The 15,131-nt window shown below is 30.8% G+C and overlaps 1 protein-coding gene across 1 annotated transcript; it reads right to left on the bottom strand.

Moving 5' to 3' along the window:
• Positions 1-914: 914 nt before the first annotated feature.
• Positions 915-12,247, bottom strand: LOC106464129 (histidine triad nucleotide-binding protein 1-like). Its single transcript, XM_013924239.2, has 3 exons — positions 11,949-12,247; positions 6,526-6,630; positions 915-1,485 (listed from the first exon to the last, which is right to left on the bottom strand). The coding sequence occupies exons 1-3, from the start codon at positions 12,081-12,083 to the stop codon at positions 1,321-1,323; spliced, it is 405 nt and encodes a 134-aa protein (XP_013779693.1). The 5' UTR covers positions 12,084-12,247; the 3' UTR covers positions 915-1,320.
• Positions 12,248-15,131: the final 2,884 nt, after the last annotated feature.

The raw sequence follows: 15,131 nt of genomic DNA, 5'->3' as shown, positions 1-15,131 counted from the left end.
GTACCTGTTTTAACCACTCGCACCATTGTATAGTAATGCGTTGTCTATCAATCAGTCTGTAGACACTAAAATGACGTTACATAAGGGATGCTTAACGTTGTAATGTGTACTGTAGTGACGTCAGTAAAACGTGCGCATGCCATAAATTGATAGCAGCACATAACTTTGTTTCTATCTTTACATATAGCACTTAATAAACCATAAAATAAGATGAACTTAAACCCAAAGCTGTAAACATTTGAAAATTAGAATACTAGGTTATTATAGGCTAGAGCGTAACACTTGTAGTTCCACACCTAGGTTTGGGGTTTGTTTAGCGCAAAGCCACACGTTCTTCACGCTTTCCACCGCGGAGGATCGAACCACGAATTTAAGGATTTTAAGCTCGTAAACTTATCACCCAGAGATGACGTCACATAGGACTATGCAATAACATTCTTCAGTTCAGGAAAATATAATATCAATCAATAAAAATATTTTATGGTTGCACTAAATGCATCATAGAACACAGAAAATGTAACCGTCTACAGTAGTGTAAGAAGATTCTAAGTTAATAAAATCCACACTGCTTTCTCAATTCCTTCAGAAAACTAAATATGGGTGTTTGAATTCATAAAATGTTTAACACGGCTGTAGGTAAAAATGTTTTAAGTAAGGGAATCTTTCAGTAATCTAAGGCTTTACATTCTTAGGCTTTACATTCTTTTTTTTTATTATTTCTTTAAAATGTTATGTTTATATATCTCCTAGGAATGTTTACATTTATTCCAGCAGTATTACAGCGCCATCTAGAAGCAGAAATAAATATAGCTAAAGCTCATTCAAATCATTGATAAACACGTAAACATGTGCATTAAAAGTACAAGTACCAAACTTTGGTCGATTCAGACAAAAACCACCAATAAAACCATAAGTAAGTCTATGCTATTTTTTATTAAAATTTGAACAGTTGCTGAAGAATATTGCAGTTAGTCTGGAACAAGAAAATGTATTAAGTGTGACTTAAGAAAGAGAAAACTGATACAAGATATATTTTGTAAGAATACATTGTAATTTTAGAACATTAAGTTGTTCACAACTTGCCTCTTCTTTTGAGCAGTTGCTAAGTAACTCTATAACACTAGTGTTTTAACGAGACACTCCTATAAAGTAATATGTGAAAGTAGCATAACTTAAGTTCCAATTTGTACAGCATCTAATGTTGTGCAAGTGAAGAAAGGAACTTTGAAGTATGATATCTGTTGAAATTACAAATAACTACACACTTAACTATGGTTATTACAGCAGCAACATTACTTTCTCTGACACAGTTAGTGGTTCTTAGCCAGGGGGCCAAATCATCTGTCGACCTCCCAGAACATGCACATGGAGATGAAAGACTTCTTGTCCTCCATGTAGGCCATCATTAATCACTACACGATATCCATTATTAAGTCCGAGGTCCTTGGCCACTTTCTGGGCAATAAACAGCAAATGTCCTAGTAGCTACAAAAGAAAAACTTTAAAATGAAAATGCTCAGTTACAAAATTAGTGAACAATAATTAATATCTTACACACATAAACAAACATTCAAGAACACAGAAAGATTAATTACACAAAGTAACTTCTCACAAATTTAGGACATTTTCATAATGTTTGTAATTTCAACATATCATGACAATTTTTAAGTTAGGTAGTTTCTTGAAAAAAAAGTTTCCTTCCTTGGAAAGTTCTGTTGAACTTCTTACTTATCAACCAATACGTGTAAAATTTTAATTAACGGTACTACATGTAAAAAACTATAGAAATGTAATTCATGTAAAAAGCAATATATAAGTATACTACATATACAAAACAAGGTGACTGTTTTTAGATGCATATCTCTAGACCTTTTCAAATATTTTATTTATTTTCTGGGTTATTTGTAAATGTAGAAGAAATTGAGTTTTCAAAGTGTTTTTTTTTTTTTATGAGCTAGCATAAACCCAAAAATTTGTGAATTATTAAACCACTCTTTGGCATTAACATTTTAATGTTGGTGTTACGCCTGGTAAATGGTTTGGAATTTTAAGCACACTATTCTTTTTCTCCTGTTATTACAAGATAGATGGTCACTTGGGAATAAGACCTAAACCACAAAAATCTGAAGTGACTGAGCACATCTTTATATTACACATGTCGTTGTATACAAAGCCATGAGAAATAAATCAAGCTAACTCTGTAAAATATTAAAGGTAATACTAACTCATACACACACACATACACAATTCTGACTTGTACAGTATCACATAACAAGTATTTAAAAGAAATTATTTTTAAGAAATCCATGAACCTTGTTACACATGTTCAAATGTGGTTAACAAGTCTAGTTCTAGGAAAAGCCTTCACATGAACAAACAGTTGCACTGACATAAAAAATAATTAATACATTTCTACAGCCATATGGCAAGTTAGTTTATTATAGTACTGTCAGAAAATCTCAATATTTCATCCTCATAAAGTTGGGGACAAGTCAGTCTACATTATTAGATAAATATGGTAATTACAACTCAGTGGTTTCTCCAAGACTTTTAGGTTGTGTAAATGTACATTTATATCTAGACAATGGTAAAAGCCTGAAAGATGATTGTGGAAAGTTCTCACAAATAAATTTCTTATCAAGTGTTGATGGTAACATGTGGCAGTAATAAAAAGTAAGACAAAGTTCTGTGGAAATCACTCACAGTTCTCATAGATAAATATCTTACAAAGTGTTGATGCTAGCATGTGGCAGCAATAAAAAGTAAGAACATTTCAGTGGAAATCACTCACAGTTCTTATACATAAATATCAAGTACCATATGTGTATGATGTAATATGTTCAATTTCAGTATGTCTCCAAGGTACATCACACTAAGAACATATTTTCAGATGATAGGGAACTAGATATGTTTAGTTGAGTAAGAATTCTGGGTAAAAATTTGTTTTATGGAGATCATGTGTTAATTTTAAGGAGCAGAATTGTTTTTTTATAATGTTTTGATGGTTTGATGAAACAAATTACACAATACAAAAGAAGGCTGACAACATAAAAAACTTAATAGGAACTAAATAAAACAGAACAAACAGTGTGGGTAAGCTTATGGAAATAGCATCCAGCTACTTTACAGAATACAGAGAAAGCAACAAAAATAATGAATACAGAAAGAAAAAGATGTCAGCTCCAGTTTGAATCTCTTGGAGAGAAATCCCTTGTTTTTATTATATAAATATTTCATGTATCACTTGAGATACAGATGCTCATAATGAATATGAAACACAAAAAAAGTAAGTTTTTTGTATTCCTTTTTTTTTTATTCAATTCACAAGCTTTTGGTACAATTTCAGCAATTGTCTTCGGGTATTTTCATTGCTGCTGCAATCATGACCAAAAGACTTGTTTCAGTGGTTACTTAAGTAATATTAAGATCATGCTTGGCATAGTTTCAATAAATTCCAATGATTTGTTTTTATACTAAAAGAAAAGTGCAAATTTAACAGATATATTGTGTTCAATTTTACACAAACTCAGAAAGTTTTAAAAAGTAAAATTTACTTGAAGAGAAAAGCTAAATCCAATGACTTAAAACAGTGAGAAAAATAAAAGGATAAAACAAACGTGATTTAATTCCAACAGTGTGACTCAGTCTTCGTAAATAAGTTCCATTTGTCAAATCTGAATAACATATAAAGTTTATAAAGTCGTGCATAATCATAACTGCAAAAATAATACCTTACTTTTGAGTTCCAAAAAAATATCATTTGCCTAACATTCAACTGTCATTGACATTTTTATTTTTTGGAAGCATCTTGATATGTTCTTTGAAAGTTGGATAAAAACTGACATGAATAAATGAGTGTGCAAGTGGCACCTGATAAGCAGTGGTAGTACTAAAGTCACACCTTTATCATGTACCAAATGAATGACATTTGCCAGCTCAATATAGCAGTTGCTGACTCAGCAACTTGTGTAGAAAATCAGCACATTCACACCTTTTCTTCTGGGTAGTGCTGTCACGAACAAGGAGGAGGAATAAACAGCAACTTTTACAATTTAGCAATTCCACAAGTTAGTTACTTCATTTGTATACATTCAGAAGAATTAGTTATAGTGTGTTTGAATTGGCATACAAATGTTTTAATCCACATAAGAGTCAAACAGCATGCTAGAAAGATGGGAGGGCAAATGCCTGGTTACCTCAATGAGCCCCAGTAATCAGCAACCTATGTGTAAGCATAATATTTAAACCTAAGTCATCTACTTAAAAATGCCTGAAATCCATTTATAAAATGTTTAACTACATATGAAACGACAATTCACATTTTCTCACATAGCTTCAAAATTCTACCAACTAACCATTATGACAAAGAAGTACTGTTTAGAAAAGTTTTATTATACAAAATATTCCATAACTAAATAACACAGCCAGCTTGTTTCAACTAATTTTTTTTCCTGTTTTATACTGAAGATAGAATGTGCCTATTGTGAAATAAATAAATTTGTTATTCATCTGTACATAAAGATACTGTTCAACATATTCATGGCCCTTCTGTTTCTGAGAAAAAGTTACTGCAGCTGCCAATAACTACATTCACATAATAATTAACAAAAAGTATGTTTAAGTGATAAGAAAATCTTGTGAAAATTATATACCTTTCATGAACAACTTCACTGACAAACAAACACATAACTGGGATCTAAATGCTTCAAATATTGATCAATTTTAAGTCACACACAACACAGATCAACATTCTACATTAATGTTCTGAATACAAATATAATTAAAACAAGAAGCATCCTAGCTCTTTCTACTAGCTATCATGTGAAATCATAACCTAATCACTTCTATCAACTTAATAACATCTCGTACTAAAATGAAGCAACTCTACTTAATGCATTTTATTTCTTAACACATTCTCTTCACCAAATTAAAAAAAATTGGTTTATGATTACACGACTGAAGCATGAATTGGGTATTTGGCATACTCTGCACATTATCAACAGTCTATGTGGAAATTTCTTAGCAACTTTGGGTTGGGTAATTCCCGTTAAATGTTAAAAAAATGGTTTCTACAAAAAAAGATAACTGACCCATATTAGTTCTAACTCCAGTTCTAATGTAATGAGAGAATTTGCTAAAATTAGAGACAACCATTAGCAAACATACTTATCATAATTACAAAATATCATAATTATAAGTAACAAATAAGTAATACTAGATGTAGTAGGCTGAAATTGGAAACACACACACTACATTATTACCAGAATAATACATGTTCTACACTTTGAGAGGAACACCCTAGAGATACAAGTTTCCTTCTTAAAGGGTAGAACCAATTCCATAATATATGTTGGGGAAAATTAAAAAAGGGAAATGATAAGTTGTAGTTGGCAAAAGTTTTCCAAATTATGCTAAACAGAACTTAATTTCTAATGTGTCTTTTTTATTATAACACAAATAAATAAAGGTATTGAAAAACATATTTAAGTGCAGTTAATTCCAGTAATGTAATTATACATATATTATTTCTTTTATATCACAGACATAGTTTAGTATTACAAAATGTAGTTCCTTTTCACAGATCCAAACAACATATATGAAAATCCTTCCAAACTTTGAAATGAGTACATTTAAAAATAACTCTTAGTGTTTCTCTCTGAGTGACCTGGCTATTTCTGGAATAAACCCTCAATATAAATATGATCATAAATACACTCAATTAAGTATCACATATACATGTATATGCAATCTTAGGTTTTATTAAAATAAACTAACATATGCAATAAGAAATAAGTATCTCTTGGTAGTAAATGAAACTGTAAAGCATTCATTCATACAATAACTTTGAGCTTGTAGTAAGTCAGAAATAAATGTGATCTTAAAAAACACAAGAAAGTATGTAAAGGAATAAATCAGTGCCTAATGTGTTTACTTATAAACTTCTAATTTTTATTTTTTTAACATGTTCAATATACAAATATTTTATATCCAGAATAAAAAAATCATTTGTTTAGAAGTAAAGCCATAAACTTTTTGATGAGTAGTTAAGATATATCCAAACAAACATTTATACCCAATGACTGGGAAACTCGATTTTACCCCATGGTTACCAAAGAAGTTTCCTTCTACTCCAACGTGCGGAAATATCCCCCTGTACTTGAAACAATCACCAAACCCGCATGCATGCTGCCATCTGTGTTCTACACTTACATGCCTTAGTGCAAAATTGTCAACCTTGTAGGAACATATAAGATCTATATAAAAACAGTTTCTTTATATCTTGGATATTGTTATCTAAACAATTTGTTTTATATTTTGTGATGATTTGGGCTTCTTACCAACTTAGTTTTGTCTATATCTATACCATTTACTTGAGAACAATTTTTTCTTCAAATTTTCCTCAATTTTTTGTTTAAATCATTATATTTCACTATCCAATATGGTTTTCAGGTTGCACGGTGAAAGGGTTAAAGAAACAGACACATTAAACAAAAACATGTAGATTACAATAATGAGTTTTCACACCTCTTCATCAGAGTCTTCAGCCTTGGAAAGTTGTGGAATGGGCTTCTTTGGAACAACAAGAAAGTGAACAGGAGCCTGTGGATTGATGTCATGGAAAGCCACACACTATTAGAAAAAACAAACAAACAGTATCACAGCTTTTAATTTGAATTTGATGTTTTGTTTGCTTGTTTTGATGGATAAGGAGCAACACCAATAACCTGAATGGTCTTCTACCAGTCTTTATTCTGTTCTTATATTTTAAGCACAGGAGGAAAAAGAAGAAGAAAAACTGTATAAAGGTAACATCTAATAATTGTCATATTGAATAATAAGAAAAAAAAAACATTTATTAACATTAATTAACTCAGAACCTACCACAGAAGCACAACTGGGCACTAATAGAGCAAACCTCTGCAGTACAACCTGTATCTGAAATTATGGTGAGTTCAAGTACAAATGTTTATACCAATGGTCTCAAATTTGGATTACTAAACAGGGTCACTCTAGGTTAATATCCTTTTCTTCAGACATGCTAATGAATGCATTTCCATCCATTAAAAATGCCTGACACAAATCATGATAACCAATATGCATTTACTATACTTAAAGCTAATTTGTTAATTACATGTACAACATTCCAATCAATCCATGTCATTCTGTAATATGTCAGTATAGCTAGAAATATACAAGATTTTAATGCAATCAGGAAACTTTATTAATTTACTAATTATGCTCCTATCAATATCATTTACTAGCGTATAGCCCGTGAAAAATGATGAGGCAAGTACTAAAATCCCCACCCCACAGTATACCCTAACCTCAGATTTCATAGCTAACTGAAATAAATAAATTTTGCAAACTCAATCTTGACCAACAAATATGCAGAATAGTGCAGTTGAGGCAGTCAAACATCAGTAAATTCCATTGTAAGCCAATCAATGTTAAGATAATTCATGAAAAGAATTTATGGAGTATTCATAGTACAATTATTGTTAAAAATCAGTTAGATTAACAACTTCTAAATTAAAAGCCAGTACATTTTAGTAACACTACTTTCCAACAATGACTTTTATGTCATCTTGGTTAACACCAAAGGTATAACCTAATATTGTTGTTAGTCTATATACTGAAAGTACAAAATGAAATTAATAGACAACAAAACTGGAAAAATATTTGTTTATTTCTAAATTTAGAGTCTGTTGATTAAAAAAGTTTGTTTTTTTAAATGTTGGTGATATAACAGAAAATAGCTTAATACAGAAATGTTTAAGTTGAATTGATATTTTTACTTTCATGATACATTTTATGCACTTGGCTCTAGAGTAGGCAATCCCACACTATGTCTTTACTTTAGGTTTATAATACCAACACTCACTACACTTATAAGGTTTCATGACACACACCCTCACGGCCCTCCTTTCACCCCTGTCACTAGAATTACAATGGGCAGACAGTAATCGAACTATTCTATCTGTAATTGCATTTATGACTCCTCCTTTTCGAGAAATCAAGTATGACATAATGTAACTAAGAAAAACCAAAGATACCCAAAAACAGTCACCTAAGTCACACTACTTATAACAAAAGTCTAGTCTGGCTGGATTCCATTAACAACTTTACTTTTTCTCCCCCACCTACCCTGCAATCCTATCCTATGTAAACAAATTATCATGCTAAGAACAAGTAATATCAACCCTATGTGCACAGGGGGATTCATAGTGTGCATGCCATGACCTCTTACAGAATGCCATTCAATATGTATATGGTTTCAGAGTTACCAACTATTCATTTTATCCAACACTGCTGAATTAGTGACAGTTAATAGAAAAGGAGAGTAAATACCAGATACATGCATTTCAAAGGCTCTAGAAATTATGCAAATACAATATGCAAACTGTAAAATAGACAAAAGTATTTTTAGCCTTCACATAAACATCATCTTGTCAGAGTCTGAATCAGACTGATGTTGTTGATTCACGGACATATCCCAAGGCGCATATACTTTAGTAACATCTTACTTTTTGTGTACAACAGACTTATACATTTTACTTAAAGCTTGTTATAATTTGTGTTGACACACAAAGCAAATTTGGAATGACAGTCAACATTCTTTCTCCAATACGAGGTTAGTCCAATTTGACCAAGCCCATGCACATCCTTTCTAGATGGATCATGGTTAAAAGGCCATGTCATCTTGTTTGTTGACTCACATTCAAAATTTTAATGAACTACTATTTCACGAATTTATGAGATTAACCAATCGAAAGCTCAGAATATCCTCCTAGTGGCTTTCTCAGCCATTTAAAAGTGTTAGAACATCATCTTGTTCTTTCGATCCAAGATTCCAATGAGGTAAGTGGTGTCTTCAGTCTGCTCAAAATTTCATATATTTTTAGACTGAAATACAGCTTAAATATTAAGCTTGATAAATTATAGTGGAATTTAGTAATTTAAAATTTTTGGTTATTCAACTGTATATATAAAACATAAGAAAATCATTTCATTTCATATCCTCCATGTGCAAAATTTTTAAAAGCTTAGCAACCTACGTCAAGCAGCAACCATGTACAAAGGTTGTAACTAGAAGAGATAATTGTTTACTTCACTTCTATGTTTTAAGAAAAATAAGTTTAAGAACTTTTTTCTAAATAGTAATAACCTATATACATATATAATGTATAATAATTGAAATGTGACTGTATTTTACAAAATACTAGTCTACTAAAACACGGCCAAGACAGGTCACTTTTATATTATTGGATACAGTAACATGAGTGCACATGTGCTGCATCATTGTAACTTCTGCATTGTTTGCCAGGCATGGCTGAAAGGTCAATATAATAAAAATAAGAAATATACATAGATGTATAACATTATGAGATTTAAGCTATTTAGTCTAAGCATTTATGTTTTTGTGTTATAACCTGTTGTCATTCTAGAACAAAAGAGGCATAATTTATATTTATTTCCTAATTTTTTATGGTAGTTATGAAATCGGTCATATCTACCAAACCCAGACAGAGATTCGTTAGTGAAAATAACAGATAAAATAAAGTTTTTCTTAAGAAATGTCTGATAACTATCTGAACATTATAAAGATTTTGCATGTGATATTTGAAAATTTTCTGATGCATAAAAGTATTTTTAATCTTAAAATGAAAATGGCTTTGAATGTTGGATAGGCAATATGTGAAAAGAAATAAAAAGGCATGAGAAAAACATTGCTTAATAAACCTTAAGACTTCACAAGAAAATCTGATATTTTGCATTTGAAAGCATTGCAAAGTTTACTGATAATCTGCCAAATTTCGTTAACATACGCTTACTAGCTTAAAAGTTATAGCATGAAAACTATAACAAGCACAAAACAGTTACAAAGTCAGTCCCAGGAACCGAGCATGTGTTGAAAGAGTTAAACTAACTGATTTTTAGCAAAAGTTGTTCACAATTTTATATGTTTTGTAGTAATAAAACTGCTGTATATGTAACTCTTACTGCAGTTAAATTAAGATACTCATTTTCCTGCTAGACCACTACAGAAGCCATGTTGTATGTTTATTAAAATGAAAAATTTTAAATCAAATTACATTATTACTGGAATATCACTGTACTATGTATATAATGTTTTAAGAAGTTCAGTTATTCTTACTGTAAATATATACTTATTTCAAAGAATATAAACTAATGAATGCACTTATTTTTTTCTAAAGTTTTATGTCAATTATACAGAGTACTATTCAAGAAATTTTAGTGTTTTTCCTTTGATATTTGCACCCTACACTGTACATTACTTACAATTAATAATGTATTTTAAGTCTGGATTCAGACTAGGTTTGTAGTGCTGACCTTTTTCTCAATCTCAGATGCCTAAACCCTTTTTTCACTCAGAGGCACTTTACATTAAATGGATAAATACTAAATGTGAAATACAAATAATCATAAGAATACTTTCAAATCCTGAGCAATTCTAAAGAACTTAAATACAGTAAATAGTTAACTAATAAAATGTCCCTTTAAAAATCATATTGAGACAGTTTTATATTTGCTAGTTTTGTCATTCAACAAATGCTAACCTAATGTAGGCTTTAAGAAACATTAAGTGTTTGTCACACTGAATAAAATGAAATAGGCACATAGTTACTACCAAACATAGCTGCTTTAGCATTGTTATTATTATTATGGGCAATAATTGTAAGATTATAACATTTTTAATGAAAGTACCTTTTCAGGTACCTAATATTGGTTACTTGTGGCTTAAAAGAATAAAAAATCAGTCAATATGCAGTCATGAATGTGGAATGTGGTTGTTTGGTGATGAAGGATTAAAATTATGGCTACAGAATGTGTATAAATTGTGTGAATTTGAAGATAGTATCCTGATTTTACATTTGGAAAATAATGATTGTCTTTCATAGTTAGATAATTGTAGTTGGGCTTTCTTTGCAATAAATATATCAAACTATATCACTTTTTGTGTGCAGAAGCTAGTAACAAATAATAATTCTTAAACTTAAAATAACATTTTTGACTAATATTACAACATAAAAAACGAAACTATCGGAAGAACTAAAACTATTATTTTCAGTAACATATATTTATATTTTGAAAATTCCTTTTGTTATCTATAACACTGACAGTTCAACATTACTTATATACTACTTAAATTCACAATTAATAACATTTTTAATATCTTGTATAACTATGCAATTAATAACATACAACCAAGTTCAGGCATATCATTTCACTGTTTTTGTTGTTTTATTTAGTTAGTGTAACATATTTTAATTTTTATATTGATAACTTTACTTCAGATATACTAACTTAGTATTTACTATATGTATCTCAAACCTCTTGGTTACATCTCGTTCACTTAGCCCAAACATCGAGCAAAGTGTAGTAACTTAAAGTTAACTTAATGTAACTTCTAAATTTATAAATTGTAGTGCCATTGTAGAAAATGTAACTTGTAACGTCAATTCTATTTCTAGCCCAAAATTCTGGCTGCATCTGGATCTGCTTTTATAATTTTTTCATTGATCTGATCACAAAAGAATTTATTAAAGCAGTTTTAAATTATAAGGCATGAATTTTGGTCTAGATTAATTCCACGCCATGTAAACATCGTAATTTATATATTAAACGGCTAATGTTAACAGCTTATCTTAGTAGTATCATGCATTTTTTTCCATTTTGACAAAATGTTAAAGGATTTTTCCTGCAAAGTGCAGTGCAGAGAACAAAAGGGACCATGGATCATGTTCTTTGTCATATTATTATTAACCTCCTTTAGTTTAAATGTTTAATTTTAATTTCATTGCATCGGTATAAGTTTAGGCCTAGAAATTAAAAAACGCAAAACACGTTGCATTACATTAGGCTAACACAATTTTTCCGTTTAGAATCTTATTGTTTCACAAGGATACTATAATAAATATTTTCACCTTGTCGTCTTGATAAGCAAAATCAGCTGGTATCTCTCCACGTATGATCTTTCCAAAAATCGTATCACCGCCTTCTAACGCCATACTTAGAGTAATTACACAAACGAAACTATAAAGTTTAAACTTTGAGTACATTAGCGACCTCTTTAGTCCAGACCATAGGACATTCAGAAGGGTTTTTTTTATTCTTCTTATTATTAAATTTCAGGCAAAGCTATTTGCGATAACCGTTGCTAATTTGAAAGAGATGGATAAGCGGGAAGGCAGCTAGCCAATACCACCCACCGACAACTCTTGGGCTACTCTTTTTATCAATGAAAAGTGTGAAGTTCAAAGTAGAGCAGCCTCGTTTTAATTTCGGCTTGTTACTTCGGTGACATTTTTTTTAATACAAGTATGTTTGAGAGTGTGAATTAAAGTCCCTAAGAATGGCCGGTTATCGTCTAACAACAAACTTGTAATAAGGTCCTTATAGCCTGTTGGTAGTGGATCGTTTTTCAATATTTTTTATGTTTGTCTGGATGTATTTGTGTGAAAATCCCTGAAAAGGGCCAGTTATTGGCTGTTGACAATCTTGTTGTCAGGTCCTGAAAAAGATGACAATTCAAACAGTGTGGAAAGAACGGAGTCAAAAGTATAGTAAATGTAAAAGTGAATTTTTTGTTAAGTGTTCTGGAGGATGTAATCAGTTAATTAATATAACAGAGTTTATAGTTTTTGCTTTTGAAGAGTATGCCAAGACAAATATAATTTAATCGTGTTTTGAAGGAGGGAAATAAATGTCTGCAATTTATCAATGTAGAAATATGGGATATAAACTGGAAAATGGAATGAGATTCTCAGAACTCAATTTTGAGAAATTGGGCTTGCTTTTGTTTTGTGTGTGTGCGTGTGTTGTTAAGCACAAAACTACACAATGGACTATTCGTGTGCTGCCTACTGCAGGCATCGAACCCCGAGTTTTAGCGTTATAAGCTCTCAGACTTACCGGTAAGGCACCAGAGGACGTAGGATTTGGAGCCGTTTGAAAGAGTTGTTGGCCAAGGAACAAATGATCATGCATTGTATTCTGCTCTAGGTCTGATATGGGATTTGTAAATATGGAGAAGAAAGGTCACGTCCCCAAATGGGTCAGCGGGCAATTTATGGGTTTAGAATGCTAAAATTCGGGCTAATTTCCGGTAGTGGACAGAGCGTAACTAATTTATTTTTAGGTTTGAATTAAAACAAACAAACATACGAAAAAGTGGAAGAATCGCAACCACGTTTGGAGCCCCGGTCACGCAAAGGAAGGAGATGCAATAACTACATTTTGCGATAATATAATTAATATAAGAGTGCCGTGAAAGTTTTGTGTGAAAAATAATACCTTAACTGTCTGTAGTCTTTGCATTTATTTATTTATATACTTTTTTTGCCTTTAACCCTGAAGAGGACAGGTCCAATTGTCGAAAGGGTTGAATTTGTTGGATTTAGTTGAACTTAATTTATCAACAAGGTGCAAAGCGATATTAAAGAAGTACAAAGGAAATCAATAAACTACAGGATCATAATGACACCATGATCACTACCTAAAGAGAGTCGTATGAAATCTATGAAAAAGCATTAGCTTCAGGATCAAATATATAGAAACTGAATTAGCAAAAAGAAGGATCAAACTAGCCACACTACGTTCTCTAATTTATTTTTCCTTCTCAGAGTTGAAATACTTGATGAAATTGCGTGAAATGTAGTAAAAACATAATAAATTGTATCTACTTTCAGCTTTAAAAACATATAATTTGGTTAACTTTTCAATCTTTTTTTTTTTTTTTTACATATTATGAAATTTCCAAACGTTTATTCTGTCACACGTTTTCGAAAAATAACATTTAAAATGCGTCGTCTCAAAATTTATTATTTTTATTGTTATTCAGAAAGTTTTGTTTTATATAGAATCGAGGAGAAAAGCAAAAATAAAAATGAAGTTTCACAAATATTTTATTTATTAATGATCATGGTTACGCCAGTAAAGGCATCATGGGCGTTAATAATTGCCTTTGTTCTTTCCCGTCAATTCAGTTTATGGAGTTTCATCAAGTACCTACGGTTTCAAGTATCAATTATATTTCATTTTATATTTGTTTGTTTGTTGTTAAGCACAAAGCTACACAATAGGCTATCTGTGATCTGCCTACCACGAGTATTGAAACCCGATTCTTAACGGTGTGAGCCCCCAAACTTACTACTGAGCAAATGGGCCAGTGGGAGACTTCGTTTTATATACCTAATCAGTTTCAAATCGATTGATAAACAGTAATGTATTTATTTTAATAATTGATTTTTCTAATTGCAGTAGTCATCATTTATGGTTATAAATTGTACAAAACACGGCAAAAATAGACAAAAATTTATCAATGACATATGATCTAACCTGACCGAATGGCATCATGTCAGATTATGTTACAGTATTTTTGCTAACAATAATCTGGTTGAGATCAGTTTATTTCTAATAAATATAATTGATTATACTTGTCAGAAGAAATAAGGTTAGATCTATTACACTTTTAAACACTACATTCTTTATCTAGCCCCTTCGAGATTTTCAAGAATTAGAAGAGTATATAATAATGATATTCTAACCATACTATATTGGTCATACCCATTGCAGACGACGAATTTCGCTCAATCCAGAGCTCTTCAGGCTGACTGGGATACAACGAACACAGTAGTAGTGGTTGGATTATTATTTATTTAGGCCATTTATTACAATTGATTAACTAATTATCAAGTGATAAATATTAATTAATTTATCAAGTCTTCAAACTATTTTTTAATTTAACAAATACTCATTATCATGATACTAGTATTAATGCTACTTTATTAACCTATTCGTGTAAGTATATGGTGTTCAAAATAAATTTTATTCTGTCTTGATAAACAATCAACTACGCTACTTGGTAGTTTTGTGTTAATTTCAATATTAATACTTGCATTGCGTTTATACTGTACCTTCTTTTTACCACAGACTTGTACAAACTTATACTGACATTTGTCGCTTTATTATTAATAATATAACAGACACAATAGAATCAACTTAGACCAACACAATATTGTCAATTATTTTTTTATTTTTTGTTGTTGTTGTTGTTGTTTTTACAATATCAATTCTACAAAGAAGTTTTTCTGAAATTTGTATGATAA

Source organism: Limulus polyphemus, unplaced genomic scaffold (assembly GCF_000517525.1).
Source record: "Limulus polyphemus unplaced genomic scaffold, Limulus_polyphemus-2.1.2 Scaffold1566, whole genome shotgun sequence".
Classification (NCBI taxonomy): Eukaryota; Metazoa; Arthropoda; class Merostomata; order Xiphosura; family Limulidae; genus Limulus; species Limulus polyphemus.
The sequence above is the reverse complement of the archived record's forward strand: the minus strand, read 5'-3'. Positions and strand labels throughout refer to the sequence as shown.